Raw genomic sequence first — 18,496 nt, 5'->3', positions numbered from 1 at the left:
ATAACCTAACTTGGTATAATCTTTCATTTCCCAATCAAAAACTGAACTCTAGATTATTCAAAACAATTATTTAAGTGCTAATGATACAGTCATAGATTGGACTGCTACACTCTTTGAGTCTTTTTTCACTATTAAAAAAATAAGAATATATATATATATATACACACACACACACACACACATACAAATGCACATACCACACATACATATTTTAAGCTCACAATTAGTAGATAAGGGAATTTTTTAAAAACTAAAGCAAAAGGCATTTTGTGTGTGTGATTCAAGAATATGTTGGAGTTACAGAAGTTAGGAAAGTCACATAGAGTAACTTGATCTAGAATTGTCTGTGAATATCATTTCCTTGCATTTTCTGCTCTACTAAAGAACTGTCTTAAAGACAAGGTTGCAGCCTGTGGCAAGTCAGGTCTCTAGTTAGACTTCACTACACAAGAGAGTCAGGGAGAAATGAATACAGAACATGACAGGAACTTGTGTTCCTATCAAGTGTGTTGCGATACTAGTACACTAGACACTAGCTCAACAAGGCTTCTCAACACACCCTCTCCTATACCCTTCCTGGGCTAACAAATGAAGGCCACAGCAGCCAGGCAGGTCTGGGATCAGTAGGCCACCTCAGCAAGTGTCACCCTTTCATGTAAACTGACAACTGCTCTAGACTACCAGTCAAATCTTGATTTAAATTATCATATTCTCCTTAAGTTTGAAAGGTTATATACGACCTGGAGCTAACCTTCCTGTTTTAACTTCACCAATTTATATACAGATGTTGTTTTAATAAGATTCTTCTCTTTGCTGGCTTCTACACTAGCATACAACACACACACACACACACACACCAAATATGCACAAACCCATATTTCCAACTAAGCATCTTTTTATAGTCTCCATACATACTCCTGTTCATCAGCACCGACAAACTTTCTAAGTTAATGGAGTTATATTACTAGGTCCAGGGTACAGAGGGCTGGTGGTGTCATGGGAGGAATGGGATGCAAGTTAGACATTGAAGGCTGTTCAGAAGAATGGTGGAAAGCCTACATAGCAGAAAGCAGGAGATGCCAGAAAACAAGCTTTAACCAAGGTCCCAAAGACAATTCCCTCATTTAGATTCTTGGCTATCTGAAATGTAAACACTTAGCCAGACCTATTTATTCCCTTGGGTATTGCATACTGAGGACCAAATGTTCCTTATTAATTTGGGGATTTCCAAAATAGGGCCAAAAGAATGTTCTACAAGATTACAGCTGGGCAGAGTATCTTCAAAAGAGCCTTCTGTGCCCACTGAAGACTCAGCAACCTCAGAACGAGCTCCGAGAAATGCTTGGGGCATTCACTCCTGCCACCCAGTCCAGACCTTGTTCTGCTCTGGGATTCCCCAGCATCAAACCAGTTTTTCTGAATTCTTTAATTGGCTGGTTTTCAGTCTAGCATTTGCTGTTGAATTCTATTTCTTTGATTCCCTTGCTTCCTAGCTCTGCTCCTCTCGTGGACCAGACCTCCCACCCCAAAGTCACATACAAAACTTTGGTTCAACAATGTAACTCTCACTTTCTTTATTCAGATCAAACACACTGCATTCCAAACAAAACCTTACGGGTTTATTTAAATTATCATACTGGAAATATATTTGCCTGCTACATAAAAAGAAAACATTTATTGCATGTCTATTATGCATCTATCTATCTAGTCAATACTACGCTCCACACATCTGATCTTGCATCATCCCTGAAACAAACAAATGCAAGAGAAAATATTCTTTCCTCTGACAGATGGAGGTGTAAACACAGTGGTCAAGGACACCAACTAGGGAGTCAGGTGGACAAGTATCCACGTTGGTGTCTAGAAACACCAATTATGGAGCCAAGTTCCTGGGGTTAGCTCCCTTCTGGGTCGTGTAAAAGCTACGTGACCTAGGACAAGTCACAGATGCTTGACTTCCCAGTTTTCTCCTCCAGCACATGAATGCTGCTATACATGAGTTTAGCTTTGGAACATGTTTAATAAATTCCCCAGAGGCATTTCATAAAAATATTATCTGATTATAAGAATTTTACGTTTTTTTTAAAAAAAGAATTTCAATGATATTTCTGACTTACACTTTGAAAAGGCATCCTCTCACACTCACACAACACTACCTACAAATAACACCCAAAATGTACACCTAGAAGCCCTAAAAATAGCTAAGTGAAGAATAAGCTAACCACAGGAAATAAGAAGAAGTGAAAAAGCTGACACAGGAACGAGGTTTATAGTATGGCAGATTAGAACTAGCAGCTGTGGCCATGAAGTCAGCTCTGTGGGGAAAGCAGAAGGGAATTTCAGTGGCTTTCTCTCCCATGAGAGGAGGCTTGAATAAGGGCGACTTCTAGAGTTGGGGCTACAACCAAGAAAAGCCATAGCACCCTGAACCAGACTGTCTACTGAATTGGTAGTTAAATCTATGATATCCAGGGTAACTAGGAAGAGATAGACCAAAATGACACTATCTGATCTACCTCCTCAGAGGAATGAATCCAAATAAACACACAATTAATCAAAAGGTTCCTAATTATAGCCAGCAAACCAAATCTCACAACACAAAGAATTTTATATTAAGGACAGCTAAAAATAATTAGAACATTCTAAATGAAACTAATTTTATAGGGCAGACTGGCAAAGACCTTAAAATAACTTCACTTTAGTATGTTAAAGAAATAATGAAGGAATGATTTCTTCTTAAGAAGGACAGAAGAGCTGGGATGTAGCTCAATGGTAGAGTGCTCACCTAGCACAGGCCAGACCCTGGGTTCAATAGCTGTACTGCAAAGGAGAAAAACACAAAAGGAATATTTACCTGCCAGGCATGATATACAGCCTTAATCCCAGCACTTAGGAGGTAAAGGCAGAAAGATCATGAGTTCAAGACCAGCTTTGGCTACATAGGAAGTTGGAGACTACCCTCGGCTACATGAAACTCTGTCAGATTTTTCAAGTGCAAGAAATTATGAAAAACAAAGTGCTGAAAAAAGAAAACAGGCTTAAATAAAAATAAAACACTAGACACATTCTGTATTAAAGTATAATTTCCAAAAGAGATGGCATCAATGCTAAAGAATTAGACTTAAAATTTTAAAAATGTCAATTATATCAAAAATAAGTTTTTCACCCAGGTGATGGTGGTGCACACCTTTAATCCCAGCACTCAGGAGGCAGGGTGATTTTTGAGTTCAAGGCCATCCTCGGTCCACAGAGTGAGTTCCAAGACAGTCAGGGCTACACATAAAAATCCTGTCTCAAAAAACAAACAAACAAAGTTTCTCATTATCAATAACAAAAGACATGGTAGTATATTTAAAATACTGAAGGATAATTAACTGTTGTTGGAAGTCTAAACCATATTAAATTATATTAAAAAATGGAAGCAAGCCGAGCGGTGGTGGCGCACGCCTTTAATCCCAGCACTCGGGAGGCAGAGGCAGACGGATCTCTGTTGAGTTCGAGGCCAGCCTGGTCTACAAGAGCTAGTTCCAGGACAGGCTCCAAAAGCCACAGAGAAACTGTCTCAAACCCCCCCCCCCCCAAAAAAAAGGAAGCAAAATCTAGATTGTTTGAGACACATTAGAAAGATGTCTGCTGGGTGGACTAGATGTCTCAGTGGGACCTACATAGTGCAAAGAGAAAATAGACTCCTTCAAGTTGTCCTCTAACCCTTACATACTCACAAGTGGCACACACACATATACAGTTAGTTAGTTAGTGAGTAAGTTAAATGTAATAATAATAATAATAATAATAATAATAATAAAGACTCCCTGGGATTCTGAATAAAAGAAATTCTGAAAGATGTACTTCAGCAAAGTTAAACAAATCTAAGTGGTGCTAACAGGGTGTCTAGAAAACAAAGTAAACTTGACATCTCTCATACTAAAGCCCCGCTCTGCTCCAGAAGCCTGCCCTACCAGACTGCCACATCTTAATAAACGAGTAACAAAGAGCTCCTCCGCACCCTCCCTTCTAAAAACTGCCCTATCTAAGCTGCCAACAGCATGGGCATTTGACTTGGAAATGATCCAGACTCTGGGCAGGTTTCCCATCTGTACCGTCCTCCAAACCTCAGCCACCTCTTTCGGAATTCAAGTCTGACTGTAACCTCCCAAACGGATGCTCTACTTTTACTGTTACCATTTATTCTCAACACAACATTCAGCACAATCCTTTCAAAAGACAATCAACTAGGTGCCGTACAATCCCAGCACTTGAGGCTGAGGCAGAAGGATCCTGACTTTGAGGTTACCCTGGACTATGTACTGAGACCCAACTTAAAAAAAAGAAACAACCCATAAGGCCAGATCCAACCTCAGTCATGTCTTGAGTCTATTTACAAACTGTCACTGTACAACCCTGGTTCCCCACAGCTTGTTTGTCCCACGCTAGTTATACATAGTTTACCCACGTTCCTTAATTTAAATTATCCAACTGCTGTCTCTCAGACTTTTACACTTTTTGTAAGTTGGGTAAAAATAAATAAATAAATAAATAAATAAATAAATAAATAAATAAATAACACTAAGACTTCAGCTTAATAAGAAAGCACTACTTCAAGGGAGCTAACCTTATGCTACATTACATTTTGGTTTGATCTGGCTGGTACTAAAGATACTTTGAAAAGGCATCCTCTCACACTCACACAATACCCCCTACAAATAACAACCAAAATGTACACCTAGAAGCCCTAAAAATAGCTAAGTGAAGCTCCTGTTACTTGTTTCAGTGGATTTCACTCCCAAACAAATGAACCAAAAGCCATGAAGAAGTAGCTGGTGTGTAGCTGGAAGCAACTTCCAAAAGTTCAGAAGGTACGCTGGGCGCACTGTTTAAGGAAATTCCCTAAATATAACGAGACAGAAGTCACCTCCTACTCATGCTTTACTCGGATGATTGGGTCACTGAACATGTGTCATCAGAGTTGAAATATTAAAGTAGCCAAGTGGACTGGATGGTATGGGCAGAAAGCACCCTGGCCATCAGAAAATCCTACAGAAAACTAAGCTTGGCCTGGCATGAAATGAACTGTGTCTCATCCATTCTGGAGGTACTCCAACTCCCCTGGGAAACCAGGGAGACCCCGTCTTGTTAATATACCATTTTCTTATATTAGCTGAACCATTCACAATGGCCTGAGAAACTTCCACCTGCAAGCATCAAGCAACCACTTTCACACTGAAATGCGAACTACATGAAAGCTAATGTATGACACAAATTCCCAGAAATGTACCAAGACACAGCTGCCAAGAAATTAATCATGTACAACCTCGCTGGCACAAAGCCAAGGCTGTACCTATCCCTTTGCTTACCAAATAATTCACTCGTCAAGCTACTAAGAGCTTTTAGTACAGAAAGGAAGTCCTTCCCCTTGCTCATCTAAACAGGAAAAAGTGAAAACTGTCAGGTTTAAAACAGCTCTAAAGAATAATTGATTCAGTTAAGGTATGATGTCCAGACAAATCAGCACCAATAAAGCAAAGCTATCTGTATAGCTGATGGCTGATACATTCCCACATTGCCACACACCTTTACTTTTGTTCCTTCAGTTTCATTTGACAATCACTTAGATAATGTTATAAAATGCCAACAGAAGCTCTGAGGACAAACTGGAATTTGATATAAATTAGTGGTAGTGTTAGTTTCAGTTAAGCATCATTGGCCACTCAAAGCTGGCTATTCAGAACACAACACTTTTAGATTGCTAAAACACTATGTAAGGCACAAAAGTTACAGTCAAGTTTTAGGCCAGTACCAGGTATCCTCTCCTGGATGCTACTCTAGTGGGTTAAGAACATGTCAGTTGCTAAAGTGTTCGCTAAGTGACATGATGTCCGGAGTTCAACACCCAGATGCCACGTAAGAAGCTAGGTGTTCTTATATTCCCAGCATTGGGAATGTAGAAAGAGGAAGATCTTTGGGACTTGCTGGCCACCCAGCATAGCCTACCTGGTGAGCTCTAAGTCATTAAGAAACTTTCTCAAAGAACAAGGTAGATGGTTCCTGAAATGACAGCCTGTAGCTTCCACATGAACCCATAAACACACACTCAAAGCTTCCCTGGTAGCAAACCCCACATCTCACCACTGTTTCTATCCTCTACTAGTGTCCCCTGTCACAACTCCTTACATACTGTAAGTGACCAATGAACGTCTCCTGAACTGCTAGTCTCTAAGAAATACTTACCCACCACAGCTAGGCAGTGGTGGGGCACGCCTTTAATCCCAGCACTCAGGAGGCAGAGGCATGAGGAGCTCTGCGATTGCAAGGCCAGCCTGGTGTACAGAGCTTCAGGGTAGTCAGGGCTCCATAGAGAGACTTTATGAAAGAGATATTCTTTACTCCTTTAGTGACTGTTACACACAGAAGGTGTCACCCTAAATATATGAAGTACTTAAAGCCTCTGATGAGAACCACCCCCAACACCTCAGCACAGCCTCACAGAAGCCTTCACAGCTGGATTAGGCCCTGCCAATGTTCTTTAAGTTCCCAGGAATGCAGCCTAGAACACCCTATTTTCAGTAGTCCAGAGAGTTTGCCCTGTATAGCATCTGACATGCAGATGCAGCAGAAACTTTCTGCTGAATGACTGCATACAAACAAACCAAACCGAGCTGGCAGCCGCTGCTGCACGGTACCATTTCTGGTACACCTGCAAACTAAAAAGGGTGTATAGGGAAGAGAGGCTGTAACTAAAGATTTCTCAACATGAAGTCATAGTAGCTATAAGATGAAACACCCTCAAGTTTTGGCTCCTCAAGTCCACTCCCCAGCAAGGAAAGCCAGCTTTATAAGGAAGTGATTTCAAAACACCAAGATGACTGGTGTTTGCTAAGAGAAGATACTGCCAGGTAAAGGGAAGAAGACTCCCAAGAACAATGCAGCAAGTTCTAGTTGTTTGTTTTGGTTCCTCATCACAGTCTGGGGTCAGGAAGGAAAGGGGAAAGGATCCCGAAATGAAGAACTGCTTCTTGCCAACACTCTGCAGTCACCAACCACAGACTAGGGGAATTCCAATATCCTGCTTCAGGGTTCAAGTCTCATCAAAAAAGAATTCCTTAAAACTACATATTATTAATCTGCATACACCTATGAAATCAGTTTAACAGTTCTAAAGGGAACTTACAAAAATATATCCAATTGCAGGGCTGTGGAGATGGCTAAGCAGGTAGAGGTACTTACCGCATAGGAAACAAAGGATGGACTCATAGAACAAAGGAGGCGTTAACCATCCCTGATGTCCCTGATCCTCACACATACACATGGCGTGTGCACACCCACACATACACATTACCCACAAAAATAAAAATAAGTCTTAAAATGCATCCAATTCCCTATCATCTTTCACCATAAAACCCCCCAGACTTTCCCAAGCAATCAGAAGGCAGCACTGTACATGGTGAGTGGCATGCTCAGGCTGAAAGGAGCTGGAGTCCTTTTCTTGAAAAGGGACACAATGTCTCAGACAGGTTAGAGATTTTACTGTTCTTAGCAAGCTAGCGGAACTCACTTAAATTATACCTTCATATAGTTTTTAATTTTTTTATTTAAATAACATTTTTTTCAGCTATTTTACATAGCAACCAGTTTTCCCTCCCCTTTCACACTTAACCTCTTCCCACCCACTCCTCCTCCATCTCCATTTAGAAAGCAGCAGGTCTCCCATGGGCTTGCACAAAGCATGGCACATCACACTGAGGCAGAACCCAGGGTCTCCCCTTTCATCGAGGCAGGGCCAGGTAATGCAGCATGAGAAACAGGTTAGCAAAAGCCAGCTCACCGTCAGCAGCCTACTAAAAGACCAAGCTACACAACTGTCACACACATATAGAGGGACTAGGTCAGTCCCATTCTGGCTCCCTGACAGTTGGTCCAGTGTTCATGAGATCCCATGAGCTCAGGTCAGCTGTCTCTGTGGGTTTCCCCCATCATGACCCCCTGGCTGCTCCAATCCCTCCTCCCTTTCTTTTGCAAGACTCTCAGAGCTCAGCGCAGGGCTCGACTGTGGACCTCTGCCTCTGCTTCCATCAGTTACTGGACAGAGTATGATGACAACATGACAACTAGGGAAGTACCTTTATATTTTTTTGTCTGTACTTCAAACCAAGGGGACCAAATCAAAGCACTGTGATTTTTCTTCTTCACCACAATCACGAAGGGGCCAGAAGGAAGTTTGTCATTGCTGTTTTCCTCTTCAAGTGGTAAGCCTGAGCCCATACCAAATATAACAGCGAGCGGGCGGCCACCCTTCAGTGAACACTATTTGTCTAACATGCCCACACTCGAGAGTCAGTAAAGCACTGAAAATAATAATAATTTTTAACATTTTTAAAATTAGAAAAGTAGCAGAAATATACAAGGCAGGCTCCAGATGATGTTCAGGACTGGAGCAAATTGCTATTCCATAAACAGGTTAGTCCAACTTCTACACAGAGTTATCTCACTCCTAGTGGATAAGTACTTTAAGATAAGAAAACAAACCCATAATACAAGATTACATAGGCCATAGATCCCACTAGTTGGTCATCAGACTATTTTGTAGCAATACATCAGATTCCCTGAGTACAAAGGAACTTTCCAACCGCTTCTTCCATCCACCTATGTAGTACCATGGTTATTTTCTTGGTGAGTCTGAATTAGTTATATTACTTGTTAGGCGCCGTTAACTGAGATACTTATCTTCATTTCCTGAAACCCTTTTCCAGAAAAATTTATTTAGAAAATTTTCTCCTATCTCCAATTATTTCATAAGTGAAAACTTTACCCATTCTTCTAGTTTTATGTTTTTATAATTTAATGGCTCATGTCTTCATCTTTAAATCAACTACACAATGACAGGTTGTGCACAATGACTGGATGCACAGCGGTAAGTCTCTGAAAGGGAGCACACCTCTGAAATATGGAGAAACTTTCAATCTGAAGAAGGATTTGCATGAAAATGACATTATCAAGAGAAGCCACCTTCCCCGCCCGCCCTCACCAACACCAAAGACTGCTCAAGTTCACTGCAGGTGGAGACGGCAGGCACTGCGCTAAACCTTAGCTGAAAGCAGGGCAACAATGAGGAAATAAACAGAGAAGCCACAGGAAAAGTGGTGGGGCGACGCGCCCAAAGAGCACTCAGCACAGGTTTCCTTGAGACCAAGAAGAAAGGAGATGAAACCATAATACATTAGTTTGAAAACTCTATGCTACAGAATACTCACTGAGAGCACAGTTCTTCTGTTTTTATATCTAAATGCAAACATATTATAAAGACTTTGAAAACCAGTATTAAAATTTCCAAAATAGGGGAAGGGCTGACCTTACAGGAATAGACTTAAAAACAATTCAGGGGCTGGAGGGATGGAGAACAGTGGTCAAGGTCACTGTTGCTCTTCCTTTTTTTTTTTAATTTCTGTTTTTAATTAAATTTTAGCTAATTTCCATCTCCTCCCCTCCTCCTCTCCCTTCCCTCCCCTCCCTTCCAACCATACCCCGACTCCCTCCCTCTCCAAGCCAAAGAGCCATCAGGGTTCCCTTCACTATGTTAAGTCTAAGGTCCTCCCAACTCCCCCTAAGTCCAGGAAGGTGAGCAACCAAACTGACAAGGCTCACAGTGAGCCCGTCCATGCTGTAGAGTTCAAGCTTTCTGAGGGCTCAGGTTTGGTTCCTAGCACCACAAGGAAGCGCTCCAGCACTCCTGATGCCCTCTTCTGGCCTTGGTGGGTATTGCATGCACCAGGTACTATAAAAATGGAAAGAAGGAATCAGCAGGCTGGCACAGACTTACATTCCAGCACAAAAATCTGAGTCCTGGGCTAGCATTGTCTACACTGAGTTTTACGGCAGCCAGGCCTACATAGTGCTAACTATTCATATGGTTCAGACTCCCCCAACTCATATGGCTCTTCAGAGTTTACAGTGCCTCAGAATAAGCTTAGAACCCACACTGGGTTTTTTTTGTTTTTGTTTTTGTTTTTGTTTTTTTTGAGACAGGGTTTCTTTATGTAGCTGGAACTAGCTCTGAAGACCAGGCTGGCCTCGAACTCACAGAAATCCACCCGCCTAATCCTTCTAAGTGCTGGGATTAAAAGTCTGTGCAACTACCTCCCAGCTATAACCTATTCTTAATTTAGTTATTCACATTTCAAGTAAAATTCATAGGACATTGAGTGAACAGTAAGTATGGGATTCAAAAATATCTGTTGGGCTGGAGAGATGGTTCAGTGGTTAAGAGCACCTGCTATTCTTCCAGAGTTCAATTCCCAGCAACCACATGGTGGCTCACAACCATCCATAATGAGATCTGGTACTTCTTTTGGCCTGCAGGGATATATGCAGACAAAACGCTGTACACATAATAAATAAATAGACAGACAGATAGATAGATAAGTCTTTAAAGAAAAGATTATCTGTCAAATGAAACAGGAATAAAAGATCAGACAATATAATGTTAATCAGAGAAGAATGAACCTCTCCCCAATATATTACACTTAACATTTATTTTTTTGTACAACTATGTAAAGATACATTCTTTTGTTCTCCAGAAAAGGAGAACTTAGTTTTTACTATACATTCCAATTGTTCAAAAAAGGTTTTCACTTAGATTTGCACCAAAGGAACTATAATTCATTGATAAAAGATTAAATATTTAAATTACTAGTGTTTTATACCTAAAACTGTTAGCTCTCAGCAGTTCACTCAGGGGGCCAATAATGTGAATATGGTTATAATTACTATGGTAGATAATTGTCGAATGCCCATCCTTCAGTAGTCAGAGCAACTCCCATATGAAGAGTAAGATACCACGAAGTGCTCACAAAGTAACTTCTACACTTACAATTCTGTCCAAGAATTTACCCCCACAGTTAAGCTTTAAATGTGAAGAAATCAAAGTCCCAACAGCACTCTCTAGTTTAGGAATCTTTAAACTAGAACAGCAACTTCAAAAACAAAGGACAAGGAGAGTCCCACATGATTTTTACCAGAAATTTGAATTTATCCATGATTTAAATATACTTAAGCACCCCAATTAAACATTTAGGTAGCTAACAATTTAAGTGTAGGGCAGAATTATAAATGGAGAAGGTACTTTTGTGAGTACTTCATGTAAGATAGTTATAGCTTCAGCTTATTTTGTTGTTTTGGTTTGGTAGAGGGCCTTACTATGTAAATCCTCCTGCCTCAGCCTCCAGAATACTAAAATTACAGGCATACACAATCATACTTGGTGGTAATGGTGTTTTGCAAAGAAAGTATATTTCATCAAATCCCAAACAGAAATCGTTACATGAGAAAATCAGATTCCAGAACACTAACTCCACATTTGTTTGTGTTATACATATAAATATTATTTTCAAAATTTCCCAGAAAAAAGGAAAAGTATATTCCCCATTCTTGTTTATCCTCAGACAATTGTTTAATAGTAAAATCAGTTTACATTTGAAGACATTTTGAATAATCCTATTAAAAACCAATTTAAAGAATGTAGCTCATGTTTAACTCCTCAGTTATTTGTGCATTAATCACTGTAAGTGTTTCTTCCTTAACACAGCTGCAGTGCAGAGGCAGCCAGCAGCTGGCCTTGATTCCTATGGGTCTTTAGGAACGCCCAGATTTTTTCTTGCAAACTTCTTCAATGCTGTATGCCTAAACAAGTTTTTCATCACTTAAGTGCTTATTAACCCTTCCCCCCAAAAAAGTCCAAAGGAAACAGATTTTCTTTTAAAAATGAAAACCAAACAAACAAAAGCAACACACATGATACAGATATTCTGTGCAAAACAGATTTGAAATGTTCCCAAAGGGATAGAAAACCCCTGCGCTCAGAGGCATCAGATGAGAATGCCTACCATGGGTATGAACCAACAACGACAGCCGTGAGGGGTCTTTAAAACAGATTAGGAGTGGCCAATACACCAGGCACTTTCCCTGTCTCCCTGCTTCATCTCTTGGGAATGGCTTCTACTGCGCAAGTACATAATAGTTCTGAAATTGACGCGAAGATGTGGTATTTCATTCATGCTCAGCCTCACACAACGTTTCTGTCCATTCCCACTCTTCCCTGAAGACTTCAGTCCTACCAGCAGTGACGATGATGGAAACAGTTCCCAGACCTGTCTGTTTCAGCTACCCTACCTGACCTCGTCATACCCTACTGCAGCTGCTAAACTGAGGACAGCCACCAGGACAATCCATCATTTCCTCACACTCAATACAGGCAAAACAGACAAACAAAAGTTCCTCTGACTTTGATAACATCAATCCCATTTACCTGGTCACTAGGACCTAAAATCAGAGGAGCCATCAGTGATTCCCTGGTAACCACTACCACTTGCATTCAATTGCCACTGTGTCACCAAAAAGTAGACAACACTTGGTCTGTCCTAGAGACTCTTTATAACCAAAAGCATGTGACTGAAGCCACACACTATGAGACTTGCCAGACTACTAGGGCCAGAAGAGATCACACAGCTTCTGCCTGGAGCTTGCTACTATTTAAGAAGTTCTGCTACCCCAAAACTGCCATGTTTAGTAAGAGATCACTTGTAGTCCCAACTGTCAGATCCAAAGTAAACTTCAATTCCCCAAACTCCAAAAGGTGCTGGAATACATGGCTGGCTAGTCAGAGATCGGAGTCTGCCATAGCCTGTCTGGCAGCTTTCTCTAAGCTCAACAATATGGAAACTACCTCCCTCCCAAGCAAGGCTTCCTGATCTCTACCTGCCCTTATCTGGAAAATGTCCCTGGGTCTGGAAGACTCACCTTATCTAAAAGATGTCTCTAAACTAGATGCCTGATTCATCTTTGGTTTGACCCTTGGCACAGATCCCTGTTACAAAGACTTATGCTAAGGAGCTCTACTATAGGACCCTACTTCCACATACTAAGCTTTGTGACAGGAGTGTGCATTTAATGCAAATTAGGATTTGTCCTCAGGCTCCCTAATCCTTATTATACTCTGGAATAAAATTGAGCTGATTCGCCAAAATCTGTCTCCCAGGGGGCCGTTTCTGTTTGTGCTCATGGGCTGTATACAAAGCTTTCTGTCGCCCCTTCTGACCATCAATCCGAGAGGGAAAGTGGACCCCCATAAAAAGGCAGTCCAAATATCCAGAAATGAGGACTTCTGGCTATTAGATAAAAGCACAATCCCCCAGTAACTTGTGAAACTGGTTCTCATCGCCAAAAGGAGTCGTTTCCAGTACCCCTGACAAAAGGGACATATGGCTCTCCGATTAACATATTCCCGCGGCGCCGATCAGCATATCAGGTCCATGTTAGCCTTCAGATTTACCCAGTCTCTACTCACAAGTATTTGTTACACACTTCAAAGTCCATACTAGTATCCTAGGCCTTACCTCCTCCTGGACCCCAAACTCTCCCCAGCTCAGCAGCTACTCTCACTATTCACAGCTCCTGCTAGGCTCGCTGTGCTGTTTCTATTCTCCATGCCCTGCTCTTCCCGCCTCCCCTCACAGACAACCCTGACCATGTCCAATCTGCTGGCCATGCCATGTTCAGTCTACTTCTTTCTCTCTCTCTCTGCTCTGGATTCTTCCAGACACCTCTGGATATTTTCCACCTCTCATTCACAATAAAAACCATCCCTGTAACCATAAAAAAGAAGAGATCATGTGGTCAGTTACACATCTGGTACGGAAGACTCAGGAGGGACACAAACAGACCCCCTTCCAAGGGGCCCAGCCTCCCTAACCAAATCAAGCTGCTGATTTGAGTCTGCAGAGGTATGGATCATTTGTTCCTGCTGTTTCTGCCACCCATCATATTCAACTCCAAATTTTGAGTCCAACTTTTCAGCCATTTCTTCCCTCCACCTGTTCTCTTTTGGTACTTAAGTAAGCATCACCTTGGAGCTGCCTGCTCTGTCTCTGAAGGCTCCTAGAGCCTACTATTGTTAACGGAGTAGGTCAGGCAGCTTTTCTCATCCTACAGGGTACCCATCACATGGAAAGAGACACTCTCCTTGGTGATTTGGGACATTTCTCTCTAACAAGTTTTTAATCTCTTGATATTCCCCTCTCTCGCAGACAGCCCTGGTCTTGTCCAGTCTGCTGCCCATGGTCAGTCTACCTCTTTATCTCTCTGTGTGAGACTCTTCCAGATGCTCGGGCTGTTCTCTCTCATATCTACAATAAAATCTTCCTGTACTTTACACCAGTCATGTCGTTAGTATACACGCCAACTAGGTCCAGTCTTCTAGCTATCCCACTACCCAAGGTGCCAGAAATGTGACCACAACCTAAAGGAACCCCCTCGCCCACTACCTAGCTTAGCCTTGCCCTGATTCCATGTCATAAAGTCAAGAAATGTAACAGAATGTCTACTGCTTTCCTTTTAGTCATTCAGTATGTCAGGTGTGGAGTTGTCCCCATGAGGACAAATGTTAGGTGAACCCCATCTCTGCTCATCTCAGAGCCTCACCACCTCAGGCTCAGATCGCCAAAACTGAATCTAGGTACTCCCTAGTAGTCATTAAAATCTATTGAGCCAAATGTTTGCAGCAATTCTTCTGACCAGTAGAGGCCTAGAACATACTTCCTGTTAATATTCTGAGCTTTACCCTTGCTTATTTCCTAAACTAAACCATCAGCTCTTGTTTGGAGACTATAACAAAGGACACATATATCCTTTACTCTGGAAGAAAGAAGGCCATTCCTTGAAGTGAGGATGCAGCTTCAGGAAGGACATGCATGGAACCATTAAGGAGGATGCAGACATTGTCTAGTCAGAGAGAATAGCTGAACCAATCCTGTCCATCAATGCGGTTAGATTGTCCTCATACTTCACAAGCTCTTTAAACAATAGAAATTGTGTCTCATGGTGAGGTGGTATTATATTTTCCAAGCAAAGCACAATACAAACTACACAGCTAATATTCATTTGAAAGAATGAGAGTATTTGCATTATTAGAAAAGAATACTCATATCATGTCTACAATAGAAACAAAAGATTGAAAAGATAAAGCATTTTCTTTTTTTTAAGGATATACTTATGTATGTATATGAGTGCTGTCTGCATGTATATCTGCATGCCTACATGTCAAAAGAGGGCATCAGATTCCATTACATTATAGATGGCTGTAAGCCACCATGTAGTTGCTGGGAATTGAACTCAGAACCTCTGGAAGAGCAGCCAGTGCTCTTATCCACTGAGTCAGTCAGCTCTCCAGCCCAGAAAAGAAAAAATATTTTTCAAGGTCACACTTTACAGATCTCAAGAGATGGCTCAGCATCTAAGAGACCTCACTATGCTTACAGAAAACCAGAATGTGGTCCCTAGAACCTATATCAGGCTGTTCACAAACACCTGTAACTCCAGATTGAGAGTGTAAAGTTCTTCTCCAGCCTCCACAGGCACCTGAACTCCTCCTCCCTCTCTCTCTCTCTCTCTCTCTCTCTCTCTCTCTCTCTCACACACACACACACACACATACACACACACACATAAAATTAAAAATAAAATATAATATATTTAAAGATCATTAGTTTAATATCAGGAACATTTTTAAAGTATCACTCAAAGATAGTCTGTGTGACCTACAACTAACAAGACATTTTAGAAATGTCTTCACCAGCAGTGGGAGGCAAAGCATCACAAATATCAAGACTGTAGATCGCTCAGCAGCCAAAATAAAATGTTTGCTGAAGCTACAAGACTGGCAACACGCTGCTTCCCTTCAAAGTTTCCAGGCAATAGAAATGTTTTCCTGAAAAATATACTACCTTTCATTTAAGAGAATGTCTGTCACAAATACTTAGTCATTAAGTAAGTGAAGGTTTCCTTACAAACCATTTAGAGAAAATCTATTATATGAATGAGTGAAATTTCTGGCACCCATAAAGTTAAAAATATACATTTGGTTAAATACATCTCTGGCTAAGATTAATTATGTCTACTTATTGTTATTTCAAGACTTTTCTACAAAACTATAAAGAAAAAGACAAAATCCTTGTTTTTCCCTGAAACAAAGGAATCCAGGATTATTTGATTCCAAATGTCAAGTTATTTTCAAACAGACAAAACATTCACTTCACCCATGGAAAGAAGCAGTAATCTCAGGCTTATTTTTGGCAAATCTTTGAGTGCACTTTGAATGAGCTTTGGTGAGAAAGCAGTGCAGGCTGGACATCTCACACCGCCATCTGCAGTTCATCACATGATGGAATCATGAAAGTCATCTCTTATGAGTTCTGTAACCAGCCAGTCTTCATTCTTTCCAACGCAGAAAAGACACAAACAACATCTACTCCATGCATACAGTCTAGAATCTGCTCTTTAAAAAACCTACACAAAAAGGATATTTGTTTTACCTGTTTAATATTTCAGTGAGTTTCACAAAACCAGTATAAGCCAGTTCAAATGCTCCTCTGTGTCTTGATTGTAAAAGGTGTTGTTTAAAGTAACCTCCTATTTCTTTTACCTTTAAAAAAATGAAAATAATATTCAATTTATGGTTAATTTACAGATGCATTAGCACATATCAGCAATATAATTTGGAACCTGTACCTGGGTATCCACCTAACACTGACTTATATGATAAATCATGTGTTAAGCACCTTTATGTTATTTTCTGAGATAGAATCTCAGACAGCTCAGACTGGCCTTGAACTTGCTAGTAGGGATAACACTGAATTCTTGTTCTTCACACCCCCAGTGGGGATTACAAATGTGTGCTACCATACATGCCTTAAGCTTTTTATAGCATCTCATTAACTATTCATAATGAATTCCATAAAATAAACACTATTGTGTTAGTTTAACACTATAGTCTCCAATCGAAAACTTGGGCACAGAAAGGCTATATAACTTAATCTAAGGTCATACAGCAAGTAAACAGGACAGGAAACCAAGGAGTCATCCATCTTTAATTGCTACACTAGAATGCCTCCTTATGCCAGATCTGCAAATTTCACAGTACAATCTGTTAGCTCATGCCATTCATTCAACATCATCAACAACAAAAAAATCACAAAGAGTAACAAACTCACATTCATGATTCTAAGACAATTCTATTTGTTCTTCAAACATTTTGCATTTATTATGGTAAAATATACGTAAGAAAATTTACCATCCCATCCATTTTACAGTGTACAGTTCAATGACAGCAAGCACATTTGCACTGCTGAGCGCTAACATTATCCATGCAAAGACCACTTCATCTTAAACTGAGAGCCATGTCCATTCACATTACATTCTAGAGACTCACTAAGGTTACAAGTGAGGCTTAGTAAAAGGCCCTCCTACAAGTCAATAAGCAGTACTTGAATTCAACCATGGAAACCGCCAGAATGCCATGCCATCATTTCCTGACATGTTGTCTTTCTCTTAGGTAAGATTAAACACAAAGCATGTCAATTATTTTTAAACAAAACATAACTGACAATTAGTCACATTGCTCTGAACAAAGAGAGCTGCCAAACTAGTTAATCCAACTTGGTTTATGTTATTTGGTGACAGGTTAGATGGCTGTTGACTTTAGAAAATTCAGGCTTTATATAAACTCTGGACCAAAGCAGTAATCAGCTATCTGTTCACTGTGCATCTACAGACCACAGTATTGTAAACAGGGAAGTTGACCAACAGGACCTCAGATCTGCTTGCCCAGAAACACCTTCACCTCAGCAGTGACAGGGTTAGTGTTCTGCAAACATCAGAGCCACGACAGTGAGTAGTAAATGAGCGACCATGCTCGATGGCTTCATTTCCCTCTTCTGTTTACTGGGGCACTAAAGGCACGTACTTACCTCATGGTAAGTTTAAATGAGTTAATGACAAGTTCAGAACAGGGTAATTATCTATAACCTAATTCAGTGCACTATGAGCTGTCTGTTATAACCAGAGGGAAAGCATCTACACTCAGTGTGTATCTGTTATAAAGAGTGCACGGACAGAGAGAAATGGAGACCAACAAAGAATCACACAAGCAGCGCATTATGAATTCTTACAAACTCTATTTCAGGCTAACACGCTGTGTCCTTCAGGTAAAGCTTTTTTCAAGCATCATTGCTATCATTACAGAAGTAAGAGGTTACTAAGAAGATATTTCAGAGCAGAGAAAACAAAGACAACAGAGTCTCTTAGTTAATTCTTTTCCATAAAGTGTTTCAGATATTGTGACATCCTTCAATAAAGACGAACGCTATTCACGAAGGCTTTCTCTGAGCACCTGCAACAGCTGACTATCTTCTCCTTAAACAGACGTCATTTTTTTCATTGCTTTTTTTATACCAACTTTTTTCAAAGGACTAAACTGAAAAGCATGTAATAAAACTAAAGTGTCCAAAAGTATGTCTGTGGGTGGTCTTTCCCACGTGGACCCTCAGCCCTAGGTAATTCCGACCTTAGCAGTCAGAATGAGACTCTAAGGACAAGACTGTTATGTAGACAATTTTCCTTCATTTTATTTCACATTTAATCTCCAAACAAACTTGTGAATTTTTGCCCTTGC

General features: G+C 40.6%; 1 protein-coding gene across 7 annotated transcripts in view; it reads right to left on the bottom strand.

Moving 5' to 3' along the window:
- The window catches only part of Thada (THADA armadillo repeat containing), a 301,348-nt gene that overhangs the window by 238,816 nt on the left and 44,036 nt on the right, over positions 1-18,496 (bottom strand). For all 7 annotated transcript variants that reach the window (XM_038318638.1, XM_038318640.1, XM_038318639.1 and 4 more), the window contains one exon: positions 16,359-16,468. In XM_038318638.1, coding sequence (XP_038174566.1) covers positions 16,359-16,468 — 110 coding nt within the window. The remainder of the gene's footprint in view (positions 1-16,358; positions 16,469-18,496) is intronic.

This window comes from Arvicola amphibius, chromosome 2 (assembly GCF_903992535.2).
Source record: "Arvicola amphibius chromosome 2, mArvAmp1.2, whole genome shotgun sequence".
Lineage (NCBI taxonomy): Eukaryota > Metazoa > Chordata > Mammalia > Rodentia > Cricetidae > Arvicola > Arvicola amphibius.
The sequence above is the reverse complement of the archived record's forward strand: the minus strand, read 5'-3'. Positions and strand labels throughout refer to the sequence as shown.